We start from the raw sequence: 17,038 nt of genomic DNA on the forward strand, positions 1-17,038 counted from the left end.
GAGTGGCCCACAGCAGCCCTAATGCAGAGGACAATCAGAAATTTTAGCTGTATTGTAACCATCTGAACACAAGTTCTCTGAATTCTCTGGAGCCCTCTGTCTGGCCACACTACCAGTGTTTGCCATTAGGTAGGTACCTGCTTTTTTGACGCTCTTCTTTTTTGCTACATCTGGAAGATGTTTCACAATCAAAGAACAGTGACGTCTGCCTAAGGAAAGCTTTTCGCAGCACACACTGGCTTGTGCAGGGAGAAAGCTCCTCTTTGGATCTCTTAGTGTAGCTGCTATCTGTAGATCACGAGTGGACTATTCACACCAACCAATAAATTTGATTAATTTAGCTCCCATTGTCTGAAAAAAGATTTTAAGTTTTACAAATTTGTTTGCTCTTTGAAGCATTTGACCAATATTTGATACAAACAGATTTCACCCTCTGAGTTGTACATGATTTGCCACAACTGTTGCTTCAAGTGTTTGATATTTGGGTTGTGTGATTGGCCATGTGGTGTAGCTTCTGCTCCCTGATTGGGTGACTGAATTTTTTAGCAACATGGGGGATTGATTAAGTCACTTGTGGCCCAAGTGGTCATAAGAACACATTTGCAGAATTAACTGGTTTACGGATAGTGCAGCCTCAATGATCATTAAAATTATCTTGAACCCGTTTCCATGATTAATAAAAGCAAATATCTTCCATATTGATGTCACAATCTCTTAATAATAATTAGTAGCCTTATAGCTTGTTTCTCAGCTATACATTGCATTTATAGTTCATAGGATAGCTCGATTGGGGAAAAAATGGGTTAATATGGCAGAAATCACCTGCGATCTCATAATGACACACTAAATTTTCCATTTGAATCAGGCCCTATATGTATGTCATCACATAATCAAAATCCTGGGCAGCAGTGTAGATCATGCCCTCCGCACAAAGACTGCCCACAGAGCTGTTGATTTCTACACACTAGTATTCTGTTTGGTCCAATGGGAAGAGAAATGGAAGAAAAAGCATATAACATATGAAATGGATTTAAATATACTTTTCTATATATTTCTTAATGGTCGTCTAGAGACTTGGTAAAGGGGACATCTGTATTAGACTTAACTCAGAATTTGTAGGTTTAGTACGTGTCTTAAGTTTAACATTTTATTATTTTTTGTGGGTATGAAAATTACGATATTTAATTTATTATTTATGTTACAGTAGTGCCTAAAGGCACCACGCAAGACTGAAGCTTCATTATGCCAGGTACAAATTACTGGGCAAAAGATATTCCGTTCCAAAGAACTTATAATTAGAGCTGGGCAAAAAAGATTTTGGCAAATGGTAAATTTGATCCCCCCAAAAAAGAGTGCATTTTTAACTATTTGCCAATGCAGACCAAGTTCAGCAAATAGTTTTGGATGAAAAATATCCAGATTTCCCCCCCCCCCCCGCCAAGAAATGTCAAAAGGTTTTGTTTTGACACTTTTGAAATCAGCTGTTTTGATATTTTGTTTCAAAAATGACATTTTCAAAATGAAATATCAACCTCATCAACACTATTTTGGTGAAAAAAATCTGAAAAAATTCAGTTTCAGTTTGAAACTTTCTTTTTTTAAATGTTTTGGTTCAGCTACTGAACAAAAAATCAATTATTTGGTCAGGTCTACTTGATCAGTTCCCTGTCTTCTCTATTCATATGTGGAGAAAAGACACATTATCTCAATTTTTTACAAATGAGCAACTGAGTCGTAGAGATTAACTGACTTGCTCAATGTCACACAGGAAGTCCACTAAGCATCCATCCTTTCTGTTAATGTGTCTCTGTAGATTAATGAGATTCTGCTTTGCTTTTACTACATATTTGGATTATTTATCTTCATTAAATTGTAAACAGAACAATGGAATAGGGAAATATAGTGTTAAAACACAGAGACCCTATTTTAAGCCCTTAAGCCATATTATAGTGCAGTTTTTGGGATTCTCTCTTACTTCAAGGCTTCATTTTGGGTGTTTAACTGCTGTATAGAAAGTCTATCCTCGTAATACAATAGTGTGATGTCCCCTTTCAATGTAAATATTAAGGTTAATTAATCCAGGGAAGAATTTGTAGAGTTTTCCATCATGGCCTCATAAAGAGACTGAGAGAGAGCTACAAAGCCTTGGAGTGATGCCACAAAGCTAAAGAATGAAATAGGAGATGCCTAAGTAAGAGAGGAAGAGAATGGTTTTTAAGGCAACCCACATTAGCAGCAGAAAAGATGAGAGTGATCATGATAATATTTTCCAAAGGCATTATGAATATCCTGTCCATAAGAGGAATATAATATGAGAGAGCACGTTTTCATCAGTTGCTCCAAAATGAAGGAGGACACAGTTGAAGCCTTTTTTAGAAACCTATAGCAACTGGTTGAATACTTTGAGTTTGAGGAGAGCAATGAGTTTGTAAAAGGTAAACTTATGCTTGGAATAGGAACTAATAATCTATCTCAAAGGGGTTGCAAAAGACAGAAGGCCTAACCTTATAGAGTGCCATAGAATTCATCCTTCATTGCAGGTCGCCTTTAACTAAGTGGGAAGAAAACCTGAGTCCTTTCCTGGAGTTACTGGAAATAGATATGTGGCAGAAAGGTGGTCTGCCATTACGTTTTGGAAACAGCTGACACTTTTAAAGATAAAGGAATTTGTAAGCTGGAGAGCTAGCTTGTCAGTCCAGGAAGGAGCAATGCCACTGCAGAATCTGTTTCTGGCCCTTGCCCAAGGGCACAGCTTATTCGCTGAAGAGAAATTTAGGCAAAATACTGAACTAAAGTAGTTCCTCTGACCCCCACGGACTACAACTCTGAGAGGCTTTTCCCTCACCTCTCTCAGCCAGTGCCTTGACCCAGGTTCTCCCTCAGGCATTTCCACTCCCAGAAGTTCTCAATTCCAAGGCCCAAGCCACATTTAGGCATGACGGGGCACCTAAAAGTACACCAACAAAATCACCTTCAGTCAGGAAACAGGGTCAAGTCAACAGGCTAGCTGAAACAGAACATTTTCACATTCCTTCCTTCTGGGCCACCAAACCTCGTTAACAAAATAACCATCCCACTCCCCAGGCATGTAATCCACAAAGCCTGAGTTAGGTGCCCAGGCTGCCTATGCGATGCATGGGGAGAGATAGGCACCTAAGAATGGGATCCACAAGCGCAAGTGTACGCTGGGTGTGGAGTGCCTCAGCTAACCAATAGCACATGCTGAAGAGAGGGGTGTGGCCTAAGCCCCACCCCTATCAGGGAATTAGGTGCCTAGATTGGGGGGAGGTTGGATCCACAGCCAAGAACCCTCTCTTTGAGTCAGGTACCTAAGTCTTTTCTTGCAAGAACAGAGGTGGTGGCACACGCCTAACACCACACAAAAAGAGAAAGGGTCTGGGGGTGGAGTGTAGGCAGGGCCACACAGGCAGTTTGGGTAGGCTTAGACTTCCCCTGCCTTTGCTCCCCACCACCCATGCACCCAGGGTGTGGGATACTCCACTTTAATTCCCAGCTGTGCCTGAGGAGAAGAAGGGATATGAACAGTGGCGTCTCACCTTCAAGGTGAGTTCACTATCCACTGAACTATAGAGTCATTCTCATTCACTCACGTTCTCCAGGGCAATGCATAGGTAATACGCAGTGGAACAGAACCAGAGATTGAGGGAGCCACACATCAGAATATCCCATAGCTCAGTGGTTAGGGCATGCACCTGGGAGACCCCTGTTCAAACCTGTTCTGTTCATCAGGCAGAAGGAGGAATTGAACCAGGCTCTTCTACATTGCTGTTGAGTTCCCCAACTCCAGGGCTAAAGGTTATAGGGGAGACTGCCATTGCTTCCTTCTCCCTGTGGCTGTTACATGTGCAGTTAGGTGTGCTCAGAGCATACTTCCCAGATTGGGCCCTGCAAGCAAGATAGGCAAGGAAATGCCAAGTTTTACCTGGTTTGAGGCTCCTGCCGAGGCATTAGCTAGGTGCTGGTTATCACCCTGAGCCTGCAGTGTGCATGCCCAGAGTCAGAAACTGGATTTTATTCCACTTTATGTATCATGAATGACATATCATCTGAGGTCTGATTGCAGAAGCTGTAGAAGAAAGGGTGATAAAGAGATAGGGAAAACGCACAACTGTATTTTCAAATCATCAACTGAATTCTCACACAAGGACTCAGAAAAATCAGCTTTGGGCTTGTAAACTGAACAAATTTGATCTGAAAATCATTGAGAGATAACAGGTGAAATCCTGACCCCCTTGGACCTCAATCATGTCACTGTTTTATCCAATAAAAACAGCATAGCACAAGGTCATTTTTGCAGGTACATTTCAGATCATCCTCTAATTGCACTTTCTAACAACATTCCTTATTCCCACATTTTTCTCCGATGAGCAATGTTGGTAGCAAGTTAAATGTCAGCAATTTTATGTATTTAAGTAGAGAAGTTAGCAGTGTATGATATGGTCTGGTTATCTTTTGGCATTTTTTTACCCAGTGAAGCTTAGTTCAGATGCAACATCTGGTTTTTCTAAAAAGTTTTATATTTTACCCAGTGGTTTAGCTGGGCTGAGTGAGACAAAAGGAGATACAATGTCTTCCGCCAAGGTCATAATCTTAATCACTGTCTCAGCCAGAATTATAATGCTTCTAGCTCCTAGCTGTGTGCTTCAATTTCTCGCCGCACGTCACTTGATATTTTCATTCCTCATAAAGAAGCAATGGTAACGTTATTAAGAGTAACAGGTTATTTCCTCTGTAAAAATGTACTGAAATTTTTTTCATCAAGTTCACCACCATGTCATTGCCTGTTCTTTGAAAATGCAAGTTTTATATGCCTTGGTGACTAGATTTTGATCCCACTGAAAGTTTGATGAGGTCTCTGGAGAAGGCTGAGGGCATACTTCCTAAATGATGAAGATGGGCTGGTTGGCCAACATCCTGTAGAACTGATTTCGGTGCTGCTGAGGATTAATTTTATTTTATTTATTGCATGCTTATTAATGTCAGGGAGATCCCTGTTCAAACCTGTTCTGTTCATCAGGCAGAAGAAGGAATTGGACCAGGCTCTTCTACATTGCAGTTGAGTTCCCCAACTCTAGGGCTAAAGGTTATAGGGGAGACTGCCATTTGGATAGATGGCTTTATTATTTAATATCTAAATAAATAATAAAAATATTGTACATAGCTTGAGATTTACCTTCATGTTATTCCTACAGATCAAAGAGGACATGTTTTTTTTTTTTGAGATCCCTTGAGTGTCTTTGCCAGCAATGGAGGCCTCCAGCAGCACATGGACTTCTTCTCTTAGAGCACAATCAACGAACTAGTCTCTGATTAAGGTGAGCAGTTATGTTCCCATAGGTTCGTGAAACTTTTCTGTCCTATTGTTGTTGGTCAGAAATATCTCATGTAGGTAAAGCATGTTTATACAATTGAATTAATGGGTATCTGTCTTTGTTCTTTTCAGGTAATGCCTCTCCTTATATGGAAAGTACATTAGTCAACATTCTATATGCACATGAGAGCTTTCTCAGTGGGAATGGGAGACAGACTGATACCGGGCCCAATCCTGAAGTCCTTACTCTGGCAAAATCATATTTAAGTCAATGGGAGTTTTTTCACTTGATACAAAGCCATCAGGACTGGGCAGTGGTTGGGCTGAGGCTGAAGTCATTTGAGATGCACTTTGTTCCTGGTTGAAGTCAATAGAAGTATTGGCCTAACCTATGATTTAAAGACTCACCCTACTTTTTTAAAACAGTGTGATATAGATATAATTACAATTATTTTGATATAGACTACATGGCACTTCCCTTCCACCTCCCTCAAAAGAACTGTACTTACAGGGTTACCTCACAAACCCAAAACAAATGTATAACTCACCACAAGGCAAGGAATGTTCTATTTATTCCATGATTGATAGCTGTTAGCAGAATTTTCACATTTAATTCACAACAGAAAATAACTAAGCCAAGAAGATGGAAAGGTTTTTCTAAAGATTTAGCACTGTTGACCATTCACTGAAAACATGTGACTTTGTTGCAGGGTTGGCTCCAAGGTTTTGGCCGCCCCAAGCAGCCAAACAAACAAAAAAGCCGGGATCGCGATCTGAGGTGGCAATTCGGCGGGAGGTCCTTCGCTCTGAGCAGGAGTGAGGGTCCGTCCGCTGAATTGCCGCCAAACAGCTGGACGTGCCGCCCTTCTCCAAAGTGGCTGCCCCAAGCACCTGCTTGGTAAGCTGGTGCCTGGAGCCGGCCCTGCTTTGTTGTATAACTGAATCCTTTACAAATAGGGTAACTATGAAGATACTTGACCTTTTGTGACAAAACTGTGCTACTAGATTGACGCTTGGACAGGTTACCTCTAGGGTCCACAACCAAAGAGAATGCTGCAAGGTTAATTTAAAAAGTGGTTCTTCACCTGTATGCTTGCTTAACACATGTAATATATTTACCTAGTAGAATGAAGGCATTTTCCTGCTTGAGTTTATTGTAAGACACCCAGCAACTTGCTGTGACAGGACAAGAAGGGAATAAATGAAATAATTTTAATATAATATCAACAGAGTATGATAAGAAACCATAGGAGAAAGAGAACATTTTTTTGGAAAATTCTGCATATGTATATATTGCATTGTATAGTTTTACAGACGAATTTACATCAAGGACATAATATATTTTTTAAACACTGATTCGTAGAGGACAAAAATTATTATTTTTCCTTCTGTACAGAAATGGGAGTGGGATTCTTCTTTTTGAGATAGTTTGATGTTCTTTAAGAGGAGTACTCATATTCTTCAGCACTGCGGCGTCCAAAATCCATCCAGCCCATGTAATCTCTGTCGTTTATCCTGTGTGTAGGGTCAATGTTCTGTACCCTGTTTCCCATCATTGAGATCCTTCCAGTAGGACCTAACAGATGAGACATGAGGGGCAAAGAATAAGTGAATTCAGTTTTTAAGCTTCCCCTAATCTCATTTTTGTATCTGTCACTTATTAATATGTACAGTAGTGAAGTTTATACAAATTTTACAGCACCTTTTTGGAAAATAATGTAAACATGGGGGGAATGTACTCAGAATTATTTGCTTTTATTCAAAATAAAAAGCATATTCATTGGTGGTTTGCTACAGGCATTTATAATTGTGTGCATTAGGATTTGTGTACAGCCTGACTAATATCTGCACATTTCTCTCAGTGCATGGGGGTTCTCCCACGTTGTGGAACCTGGAGCCTTGGATTAACTATTTTGTGGGTCTCTTCGCTGACTCCATTTGGCAGGTCATTTCCTCCCTCTCCCCATCCCTATCCCTGGCTGCTGGGAGGGAATGGGGGCATGTTTTTTCTTCACTGCCTGGCCACTGAGAGGGATGAGGAGGGACCTGCTAGCTTCAGCCCATTTGCTCAGTGTTCTCTCTGATGTCTCCCTCTTGTTTGTTAGGCAGTGTGTGGAATGCTCTGTGATGAGCTAAATCTACTTGAGAGTAGGATCATGCCTGGGATGAGGACTCCATGACAGTCCTCTATGTTGCCCAAAGAGCCACAGATGGTGCAGAGCACTAGAATACATATTCTTACATTGTACCTTTGTTAGGAGTGGGATGGAGTTCAGATATGCAGGTTTTCCAGAGAAGCTGGGCATGTTTGTATGTGAGAATGGTCTGGCTAGAACTTGCAGATACAACTGTGCTGGAACTTTGAGTACTATTACTTTTGGGCAACTTCTGCTATCAAGCTAAGGTTCTTCTATGCTTCCTTCTGCCATAATATTAGAGTGCTGATCTCTGCTATTGCCTTTGGTTTTTTGTCCATCTATGTTTAAAGCATTAATAGGATGTAAGGCCAACATTTTCTATGGTAAATCAAGGCCCAGAGATTAAAAAGAAAGGTCTTCATCTGTCTTAACACGTTACATCATTAGAACTGAAAGAATTTTAAAATGTTAATTGACTCCGCTTCTAACCAAAGAATGTAAAAATTTGCACTTCCATGGATACATTTTAACCTCATGTGCAGGAATACTCTAATTATAAAAATAAGCTTAAACCTTCTATGACTGAAGTCAATGACAAAGGTCCCATTAACTTTAATGGGAACAGGAACAAACATGAATATTGTTAATATTTAGCTTTGACCCAGATCTGTGAGTCTTTACATTTATAAAATTAAAAAAGTCCTCAAATCTATAGAATATTCTTACTATATAAGAATTTATATTTTAAAGGAACACCTGCTGCCACAGGACTTTTATGTGGATGGAGTTTTCTTTACAGATGGAAACGATTCAGAACAAAATAATGAACATATGGTTAGGAACTTAATCACTTTGTCGATGATTGCAGAGGAGAGGACATATAAACTGAATCGATTCCCCTCCTCCACTCTTTAGACATTTACTTAAACCAAAATGGCAAAAATTTAACTACTAAAAAGTCTGATTGATTAACAAATTAAGGATATCAGTTAAATGCTCAGAAGCTGAGAAATTCACATACATAATTCAAAGTATGTAATTAAGGGGCAATGAGAATGTGGTTTCTTGGCAGTATAGTCTGATACCATTGGAACAGATCATCACTCAGATCGGGGACTGTTTCTACTTAAAAGACTTCTGAGTTTGCAAATCAATTACCCACTGGGCCCTATTGACTCTTTTAGAACCATTGTGATCTGCCCTGACAAATAATTTTAAATCATGTGTCTCTGACTTGACAGCCACAATGTGTCTCCTTTACCCAGCTGCCAGATACACGATAGAACACTTTTAGGATAACGTAATTCAAAGAGCTAGTAGGTCATGCACAGTAAACTGAATTTACTAACATCAAAATAGAGGTCATCTTAATTACCTTCAAATCTCTGAAGGTGGCCTATAGACTCTACAGAGCCACTGGCCTTCAAACATTTCAGCTTCAAATTACAGCCATTTTTGAAAGATGGTAGAACCCAACCCTAACCTTGTGAAATAATAACTTATTTTTCCCCACAGTTATAACTGGCAATGCCTCTCCACAAATCATAACCACAAACATCACCACTAATCATTATTAGCACAGCAAAAGTCCCAGTATGTGTAGTGTCTTCTAGCCAGTAGGTATGGATTGAACATCCCCAAAGTGACTAAAACTGGAATTGAGGGGCTATCTTGAGATTTGTCATCATATATCAGTTGGAAGCTTCATATCAGCCATTTTTTTTAATTTAAAAGCAATATTGATGAAATTACTACACTGAGCAACCCCTCCTAGAACACACAAGCCATAAGGGTCTTCTGCTAAAGGAGGATAATATAATTGGTAGATAATGGACTTGAAGGGGAAGTAAATGAGAGGCCACAATGTGCTTTTCATGAGATCCAGCCATACAAAGGTTACATATTTTTGTCCTTTCCCTCTAAATTCTTTATCCTCTGATGTTACAAGTTCATTAACATGTCTGAGTCCAACCATCTGTCTGCGATGGGCTAGAATCAAGCTTGATCTCTACCAGGTCACAAGAAAGTATTGTAGCATATGCCTACAGTGGCTTTAAGGACTATGAACATACTTCTAAATATAGGTGGGTTTTTTTTAAGTGTGTGGTTTTTTTTTTAAGAAATCTGAGCTAAATCAATAAGATATAAGATATCTTCTGTCAGGTAACATTTGAGATAAAGCCAAAGTGTTCTTTCATGATACCTGGTTGAAATAGTTGGAATGCCAGTCAGGAATTTTGGAGAATGCACAAACTATGAAACCATACTGAAACAGAATAAATAGATAAACTTCTAAACAGCAGATTTTCAGGAAATGAAGGATGGAAATATAAAACTGGAAAGATATAATGAAGATTCTGTTTCATAGATCTCCTGTAATAATAATGCTTAGTCCCACAAATCATTTAATTATAGCACTGATCTTTCTAAATGAACATCAAATCCTCTTCTCCTCATATTACTTTTACTGTTAAACTGGACTCCAGAATGGACATGATTAGATTTGGCATGATTAGGCACTGTTCAGACGTCTGCAGAGCATGCTCAGAAGTGATATTTTTTCCAGTTGCTTATAACTTTATTATTACTTGAGCATTTTATATATGTAAGTATGAATATGTGTGTGTGTGAAAACACAGACAATATATATGCTGTATATCACACACGACATATACTGCAGAGTCCTATCAGGAGTAAAGAAGAAATTCAACATAGTGTGGAGGCCAGCACAATATAAGCTCTACAATGAGGCCTCAGCATGTGTGACAAAGAAGAGGTCTCTGTCAGCCCTGTGTAGGCCAAGGTGAAGGGAAATGAAAGGGACAGGCCACTGCTTGGGGGAAGTGAATTTCATCCTAAGTGCATGAGGGGAGATAATTCTGGTCTGGGAGTGAAGTAATTGCCTGACATCAAAACAGCTGTGTGATAGCAGGTAAAAAGAATCTCCTGTTGGCCCTGACACCCATCCCCTTCACTTCCAAGATATGCTCCTTTCCTGCAATGCAGGGTGTAGAATATAGGGAGACTGTAGCAGATGAAAAGACCTCTGAAATCACGTGTAGTAGTTTTTGCTGCACTTGGCAGCCATGTTGCTCACTGGAAATGCTCTGCAAGTAGCCTGCCCTCCAGAATACGCGAGCAATAGTTCGGTGTATTCAGATACAAAACTGAGCTCTTTTTCAGAGCAGAGCATTTAATTAAAAAAAAAAAAAAAAGTGAATGAGCCCCTTACAGGGAAGTTTGAATGGATAACTATTTGCAAGTGTTTTAAATCCAGTAACTCTTTTGGAAGAACAAATATCTAGCTTTTCAGGAGGAAAGCATTCCTTTTCTAAAGACATTCTTTGTGTCTAAGTATATACTATAATGTATATACTGTAAACCATTTTATTTTGTGCAAATATATGTTTTGTGGGCCTCTAGCCTACAAATCCTTACTCATGTAGGTTGTCTCATTACCTACTCAGGTGGGTAAGTGCAACTAATGTAAGAGTTTGAAGAATCAAGCCCTTAAATTGCACTACTCCGTTGTCACTGTATGCAACAAACCTAGCTGCAACACCACAGATGTTGGCAGTTGTACAATTCTATTGTACTCCAAGCAATCATGAAACTAGAAATGTAAGATAGATTCTTCCTGTACGTGTATAAAAGCAAATGCTGAATTCCTTATTAATATTTTTCAATATTTCCTTTACAAATGTAGATGATCACAGTAGTCCCTTCTGTCCTTAAAAAAAAATCTATGAATCTATAAAAGTACTGAATCTCAAAAGGGAATTATTTTGACACAGACACATGGCATAATACGTTGGCTATTACCTTTTCTGGCTTGCTGGAGATATTTGGCCAGCAAAGCTCCAATGTTGGCTTTTTGGTCAACATTTCCATCCAGCCGCTGGATAGGTTTCAGCTGGCCAGCAGATGAAGGGACACGAACATGTCGGTGATGTTCTGTCAAGCTCTGCTCAAGCTCAGTGGCCACAGGATTCTCATTGTGCGAGCCTGTAGCCTGCTGTCCAAAAGAGCTCGTTGACAGCATAGCAAGGAACATGTAGATGCAGATACCACTGTACATAGCTGGAGGGAAAAGAAATTAGAGGTTGTTAGAATGGTGAACTTCACTGTATTTAATACTATCCCCTTCCCTCCCTTTTTTAAAAAAGTGCTGACTTCTGAACAAACTAGATTTGAGAGAGTACAGTAAACAAAGGAACAGTTTTAAACGGGAGAAGATTGGCAAAAGAGTATTTGACAGGTAGGTAAAATGTTTCTAGATTTAAGAGGCAGTAGAGAGCTAGGGCTGTACAGTGGTACAAGTAGAAATAAAATCAATCCATTGCAAAGCTCTTTGCTGAAGAACTGCCTTCTTCTCTATGTTGTATTTCCTCCTCTATCTCAGGAGAGAACATTTCAGTATTTCACCATCTTGTTAAAATATACAAGTGATACAAATATTCAGTTTTGAAAAGCTGGTAAAGAATGTTTATTTTAGGAACATGTATTTTGTTTGTGCTTAATTGTTCCAGCTGTTCTACCATATCTTAGAGAGAGAAGGAAAAGGTCACCAAGGGAAAGGAAAACAAAATCATACTCCAACAATTGAAAAACGGTGGAATAAACGTGGGTCTCAGGTGAATTTTCAAAGCTGTTTAAGAATTAGACATAGAATGATTTGGAACAATATGTTTCTTCATGTAAAACAGAGAATAAGTGTTATGGATGTTTTCTTGCTTCTATAAAATCCAAATATAGGACTTATTTTACATTTCTAGAAGAACGCTATTTCAGTTTATATAACTATTTAATGCAAATCTGTGTATTATAGTTAAGATATGTAAAGTAAGTATTCAGTTTGTAAACAGTCCATTGTTCAAGAGGAAATATTGAACTGAATACTTCTTAATGCTAGAATGCTATTTTCTATGCGTATATGAAATATTTCATGGCTAAGAACCCCTAAAACGTACAAGATATTTAACAATATACCAAAAAACAAAACAAAAAACAAAAAAAACCCTTGTGTCTCAAATATGAACTGTTAAAGCAAATTTACCCATCACATACATTAGAGTTAATAATGTTTTAATGTGAGGCAAACAGGTTTTCATCACAATTGTTATGAGATGAAAGAAAAGTTTCAAAGTAGTAACACTTCAGGATTCTACAGCCCCAGCATAATTAATACTTTGTCAGTGAGGCATCAAGTACATCCTTGCTACTTATAGAGTATATGCATTTTATATTAATGTCATGTAGAGATGGGTGTTCTAACCTGGCTACTTCATATAATGAGTGTGACTTAGAATCTAAAGTTCAATATTTAAATGCATATATTAGTTCATTTTCATGATTTTATATCTCTATCATTTACATGATTAATTTTCACTTCCCATCACAAATGCTGTGCTATCCTAGAGAACTAGATGCTCAGTTACAAAACTAAAACATAATTTTGCTTTCCAAGGTCTTTTTCAAGGATATAAAATAGTTTGTTTAATGACATAAAAATGTTGGTAAAAAGAACAATAGAAACATGCATTATTCCCTGCCCCCACATATTAAAGAGCTGAACATTATGTCCTGAATATTAAAGATCTAAATTTTTTTAGTGAAGATGCCTGTGAGAATATTCATGAGAAGAATACACTGAAAGTTCATATTAAAAAAATAAGTAGACAAATAAATAGCCAGTCACATCATTTTTACATTTTTCTATAAGCAAAGATTCACCCAACCTATGGCTAAAAAGTTACTGACCCATCATCTCCTACCTTTAAGTAAGATACTTTTTCCTAGTTCAAATCAGAGAGAGAGTAGTGCTCAGGTTAGATAAGTTCTAACAGTTTGAAATGCTGCTCCTTAAATAGTCTAGCCCAGTGCTTGTGGTAGTGTCATCTGTTTACACAGGTCTGACGCAGATGAAGGATCACCACATGCTCAACTGGATGCTATCACTTCGTAACAAATTAATTTATCTGTGATGGGGAAGGGGGGGGGTCAAAAATCTGCTAACGAAGAAGCTCTGCGTTCTTAACCCTTTCCTCACCAGAGCTTCTTTGATCGTGATAGATGCCAGTAGCGGTTTTGTTCACTAGTATTGTAGTTTTAATTAAGGAAGTGACTTTGCTTTGGGAGGGGGGGGGATACTAATGTCTTTTCACCACTTTACACTTTCAAAGCCCAAAAAGAACGCACCTTAATTAGGGTTCAGTGTCTGTATTTCAGCTTGCAGTGAAATGACGCTCTAACGCTGAACATTTATACTTTCTTCCCTTCTCCAAAGAGAGAGACAAACCCAGAGCGAGACTGTTTTGTAATCTTTCTAAAATTCGCCCAGATATAACATACCTAAGAAGTGTTCAGAGGCTTTTTGGCTGATAAGGCTCCTTTAAATATTGTTTTAAACATCTCCCCCCCACACACATGTTTAAAAAACTTCAAGTAACGGTTCCTGGTTTCAAACCTTTGGCATAAAGAGCAGCGAAATGCACATACTGGCTAGCTGAGCTCTCGGCATTAATTAGCGATGACTGGGTTTATTTATTTATTTATGGATGGATTCTATAAATCATGCATTTCTAGGATGTAGAATAAGGAATCGATGCAGTGTGAGAACTGTACAGAATTGTCCAGACCACTCCAAACACACTGGAAGTTGAGGGAGTGCCGGATAATTTCTCTCTCCTCTCTATCCCTAAAACAATGGTTCTAACAGATTGTGTGTGTGACCTTCTCAATCCTACTCCTCACGTGTTAATTTTCCAGTGCAATACACGCTTTTTTGGGGGTAAAGGGGTGAGGGGTTCTTGGACAGGATCAGGTTTTTCTCACCCAACGGGCACCGTCCTGCTAGAAGGAAGGAATTGATAAAACAACAAAATTCGTAGGATTGATTCGCTCTAATTCCAATATTCACATGCGCAGAGTCGGAGGGGATCCTGGGGCTTTGCTACGCCGGTGCCATGCGAGGGGGGCTCCAGAGGCCACTGATGTGCCAAACGCTTTATGCTTAGACCAGAGGGGGTGTTGTTACGGGTTACGGCTCGAGGGTCTGTCTTTAGTGTGAAGCTGAGTTTGCGCGCCCCGTGCCCAGCGCGAACGAGTGGAGCTGGAACTGCCAGCAAACAAACGGCTGAGCCCCTGAGCAGTGGGAAACCACGGGATAAGGCGTGAGGATGGAAACCTAGACTTGCCTTGTGCTTTGCTACCCGCCTGACACTGCACCCATCGCCCCACATCATCTTCCCCCTGCAGCCAGAACTGTTCCTTTCCAGTCCCACCGCTTGCTTTCGGGGAGCAAATCTGCGTGCCTCTGGCGCAGTGTCACTTCCCCAGCCGTACACACCCACTCCCACCTCTGCCTTCTTCCTACCCCTTATCACCTGCCCGCTCCCCCCACAACCCTCTTGCTCCCCAGTATTTAGCATCAGCTTCCCCCATTCGCCACAGAACTGGCTGCCCCTCTCTAGCGTCCCGTGCAAACAGCTGATTGGGAGTGGGAGGGGGAAAGCGAATCAGAGCAAGATCCAAGCCGGAGCCCTGGCCCAGCTGGTGAATCACGTATTGAGCGGTGAGGACCATGCGCGCTGTGGCACTTTGCTCCGCAATTATGATTGACACATTGATTGACACGTCAATTCTTGTTGCCTCTCCCTGGCCCGGACCGCTGCTTGGTCACTGTCTTCTGCTGTCACCTACCGCTCACCAATGTGGCACCGGGTGGCTAGAAAACAGAGAGAAGCTGCTCAGAAATACTAGACCTGCTTTCCCCACTAGCTTCCCGCTCACCGCCAGGCAAACCGAGTTAAGGAACGAAACTCTCCTCTTACCTTCTTTCTCCTACCCCCCTTCTCTGGAGCTCAGCCCGAAGTGCCTCTGGGTACAGTGGGTCGGGGCGGATTAGACTTCACAGCACTAGTTATAAATAAGGCACCCACCGCCTTGCCTCGTTTTAATCTACACATCCGAGACACAGACTACACGAGTGTGATTTTTTTCTCTCCCTTCCCGCTAAGGAAAGGAGCCAGCGCGCAATCTGCTTTCCTTTTAAGACCCCGGCCTTCTCCTGAGACCCACGTGTCGTGCAGGGCTGGGGGCTGGGGGCTGGCTGCACAAGCAGCAGCAGCTCTGGTAACGGGGGCAGTGCGGGGAGGGGAGAGGACCCTCCATGAAATGTTAGTATAGCAGGGGAAAGAGGAGGGGGCCTCTTCCATAGAAACGAGCAAAGGGGGCTCCTATGGAAACGACAGGGGACGTGATCGTCCCCCTCCAAAATCTCTTCGCTTCATCCTCTGCTACAGCTTCGCACGATCCCTACAGCACGTTGGGACCTCCTTGTAACCCCCCCCCCCCGCCACACACACACACACACACACACACACACACGCGCGCGCGCGCCAGCTCTCCGGGGATACCTATTGGAGTGGCCCTGTTGCATGTGCTACTGCAGGTTGATTTTGCAACTCGTCTCCGGACAGGTTGTGCCCAAAGCCCCCTCTGCCTAAATTGGCCTCATTGCATTTGTTCCTTTGTTTTGCACCCCTGGCCTTCTCCTGCCCAGCAGCGGTCTTCTTTGCAAGCGCTCCCACCCTGCCCCGGCAGAAGAGCGGCTACGCAGCCAGCCGCCCATAGAGGGCGCTGCGAACTCGCCGACTCCCTCACGCGGCTCTTCCGCCGGCGCTGTGCCCCTGGCCTGCATGTGACCCCGGGCGGCCTGCGGGGCCTGGCTTTAACCCACCCCGTGCCTGAATCCGCTGGGGGAAACCATGCAACGACAACGTCACACAACGGAAACAAAAGACACCCCACCTCAACTTTCAGCCGAAGCCTTTCTTTTGAGGAGGGGGATGGTAGACTGAAATTATGCTGTGCAGTTTTAGCCCAAGAGCAGAATCTCAGTCTCCTACACCCAGTTTGTAGGTAACAATCCTGCCTTGGTGAAATGAGGGATTAGGGGGGTGTCTACACTACAGACGAACCCCAGGCTCTGACTCAAGTTTGAACCCAAACCCCCTCTTCCCCCTTCTGTCCACACACAAATCAGTCTGCCTCAGGTCAGCAAGCACTCAGGACCCAGCTAGGGGCGTGGGTCAGAGACAGAGTCCTGCTGGGTCCCAAGCCCTGTCATTTTGCAGTGGGACGCAGCTCAAGTCACAGACCTGGGTTAGAAGATGAGCATCATGCACCATGGACATGTTAGCATGAGACCCAGGTCCAGCAATTGTAAGCCCAGGTTTACGCCATAGCATGGGTGCTCAAGCAGGACTTGGAGACACTAACTCCACAAGCCATACCCTTCCTGACCTAGTAGGTCTTTTCCATCTCTTGATTCTTCTCACTTCATCACAAACTGCTCCCAGGAAGATGGGACTACAATTAGCCATGGGGAAGGCAGCACCTTGGACAGCACCTTCCCAATAGCCTTCCCTCTTTGCCTGAGGCAGTCCCTCTTTGATGGGAGTGCTATTGCCTGCTCTTTCCATGTGTGGCTAAAGATGACATTATGGGGCTTCATATTCTCTCTCAATGATTTTGATTTTTTGTGACTTCCTGTGTTGCTGACTGA

The 17,038-nt window shown here is 41.5% G+C and overlaps 1 protein-coding gene across 4 annotated transcripts; it reads right to left on the bottom strand.

The window, feature by feature from the left end:
- Positions 1-5,886: 5,886 nt before the first annotated feature.
- Positions 5,887-15,542, bottom strand: CCK (cholecystokinin). Of its 4 annotated transcripts, XM_005278588.5 has the most exons (4): positions 15,303-15,501; positions 15,172-15,196; positions 11,293-11,550; positions 5,887-6,908 (listed from the first exon to the last, which is right to left on the bottom strand). In XM_005278588.5, the coding sequence occupies exons 3-4, from the start codon at positions 11,546-11,548 to the stop codon at positions 6,772-6,774; spliced, it is 393 nt and encodes a 130-aa protein (XP_005278645.1). In that variant the 5' UTR covers positions 11,549-11,550; positions 15,172-15,196; positions 15,303-15,501; the 3' UTR covers positions 5,887-6,771. The 4 variants fall into 4 exon arrangements, with proteins under 4 accessions (XP_005278645.1, XP_005278643.1, XP_005278641.1 ...); XM_005278586.4 differs by lacking the exon at positions 15,172-15,196 and having other exon boundaries at positions 15,303-15,542; XM_005278584.4 differs by lacking the exons at positions 15,172-15,196; positions 15,303-15,501 and adding an exon at positions 13,231-13,426.
- Positions 15,543-17,038: the final 1,496 nt, after the last annotated feature.

This window comes from Chrysemys picta, chromosome 2, assembly GCF_011386835.1.
Source record: "Chrysemys picta bellii isolate R12L10 chromosome 2, ASM1138683v2, whole genome shotgun sequence".
NCBI lineage: Eukaryota > Metazoa > Chordata > Testudines > Emydidae > Chrysemys > Chrysemys picta.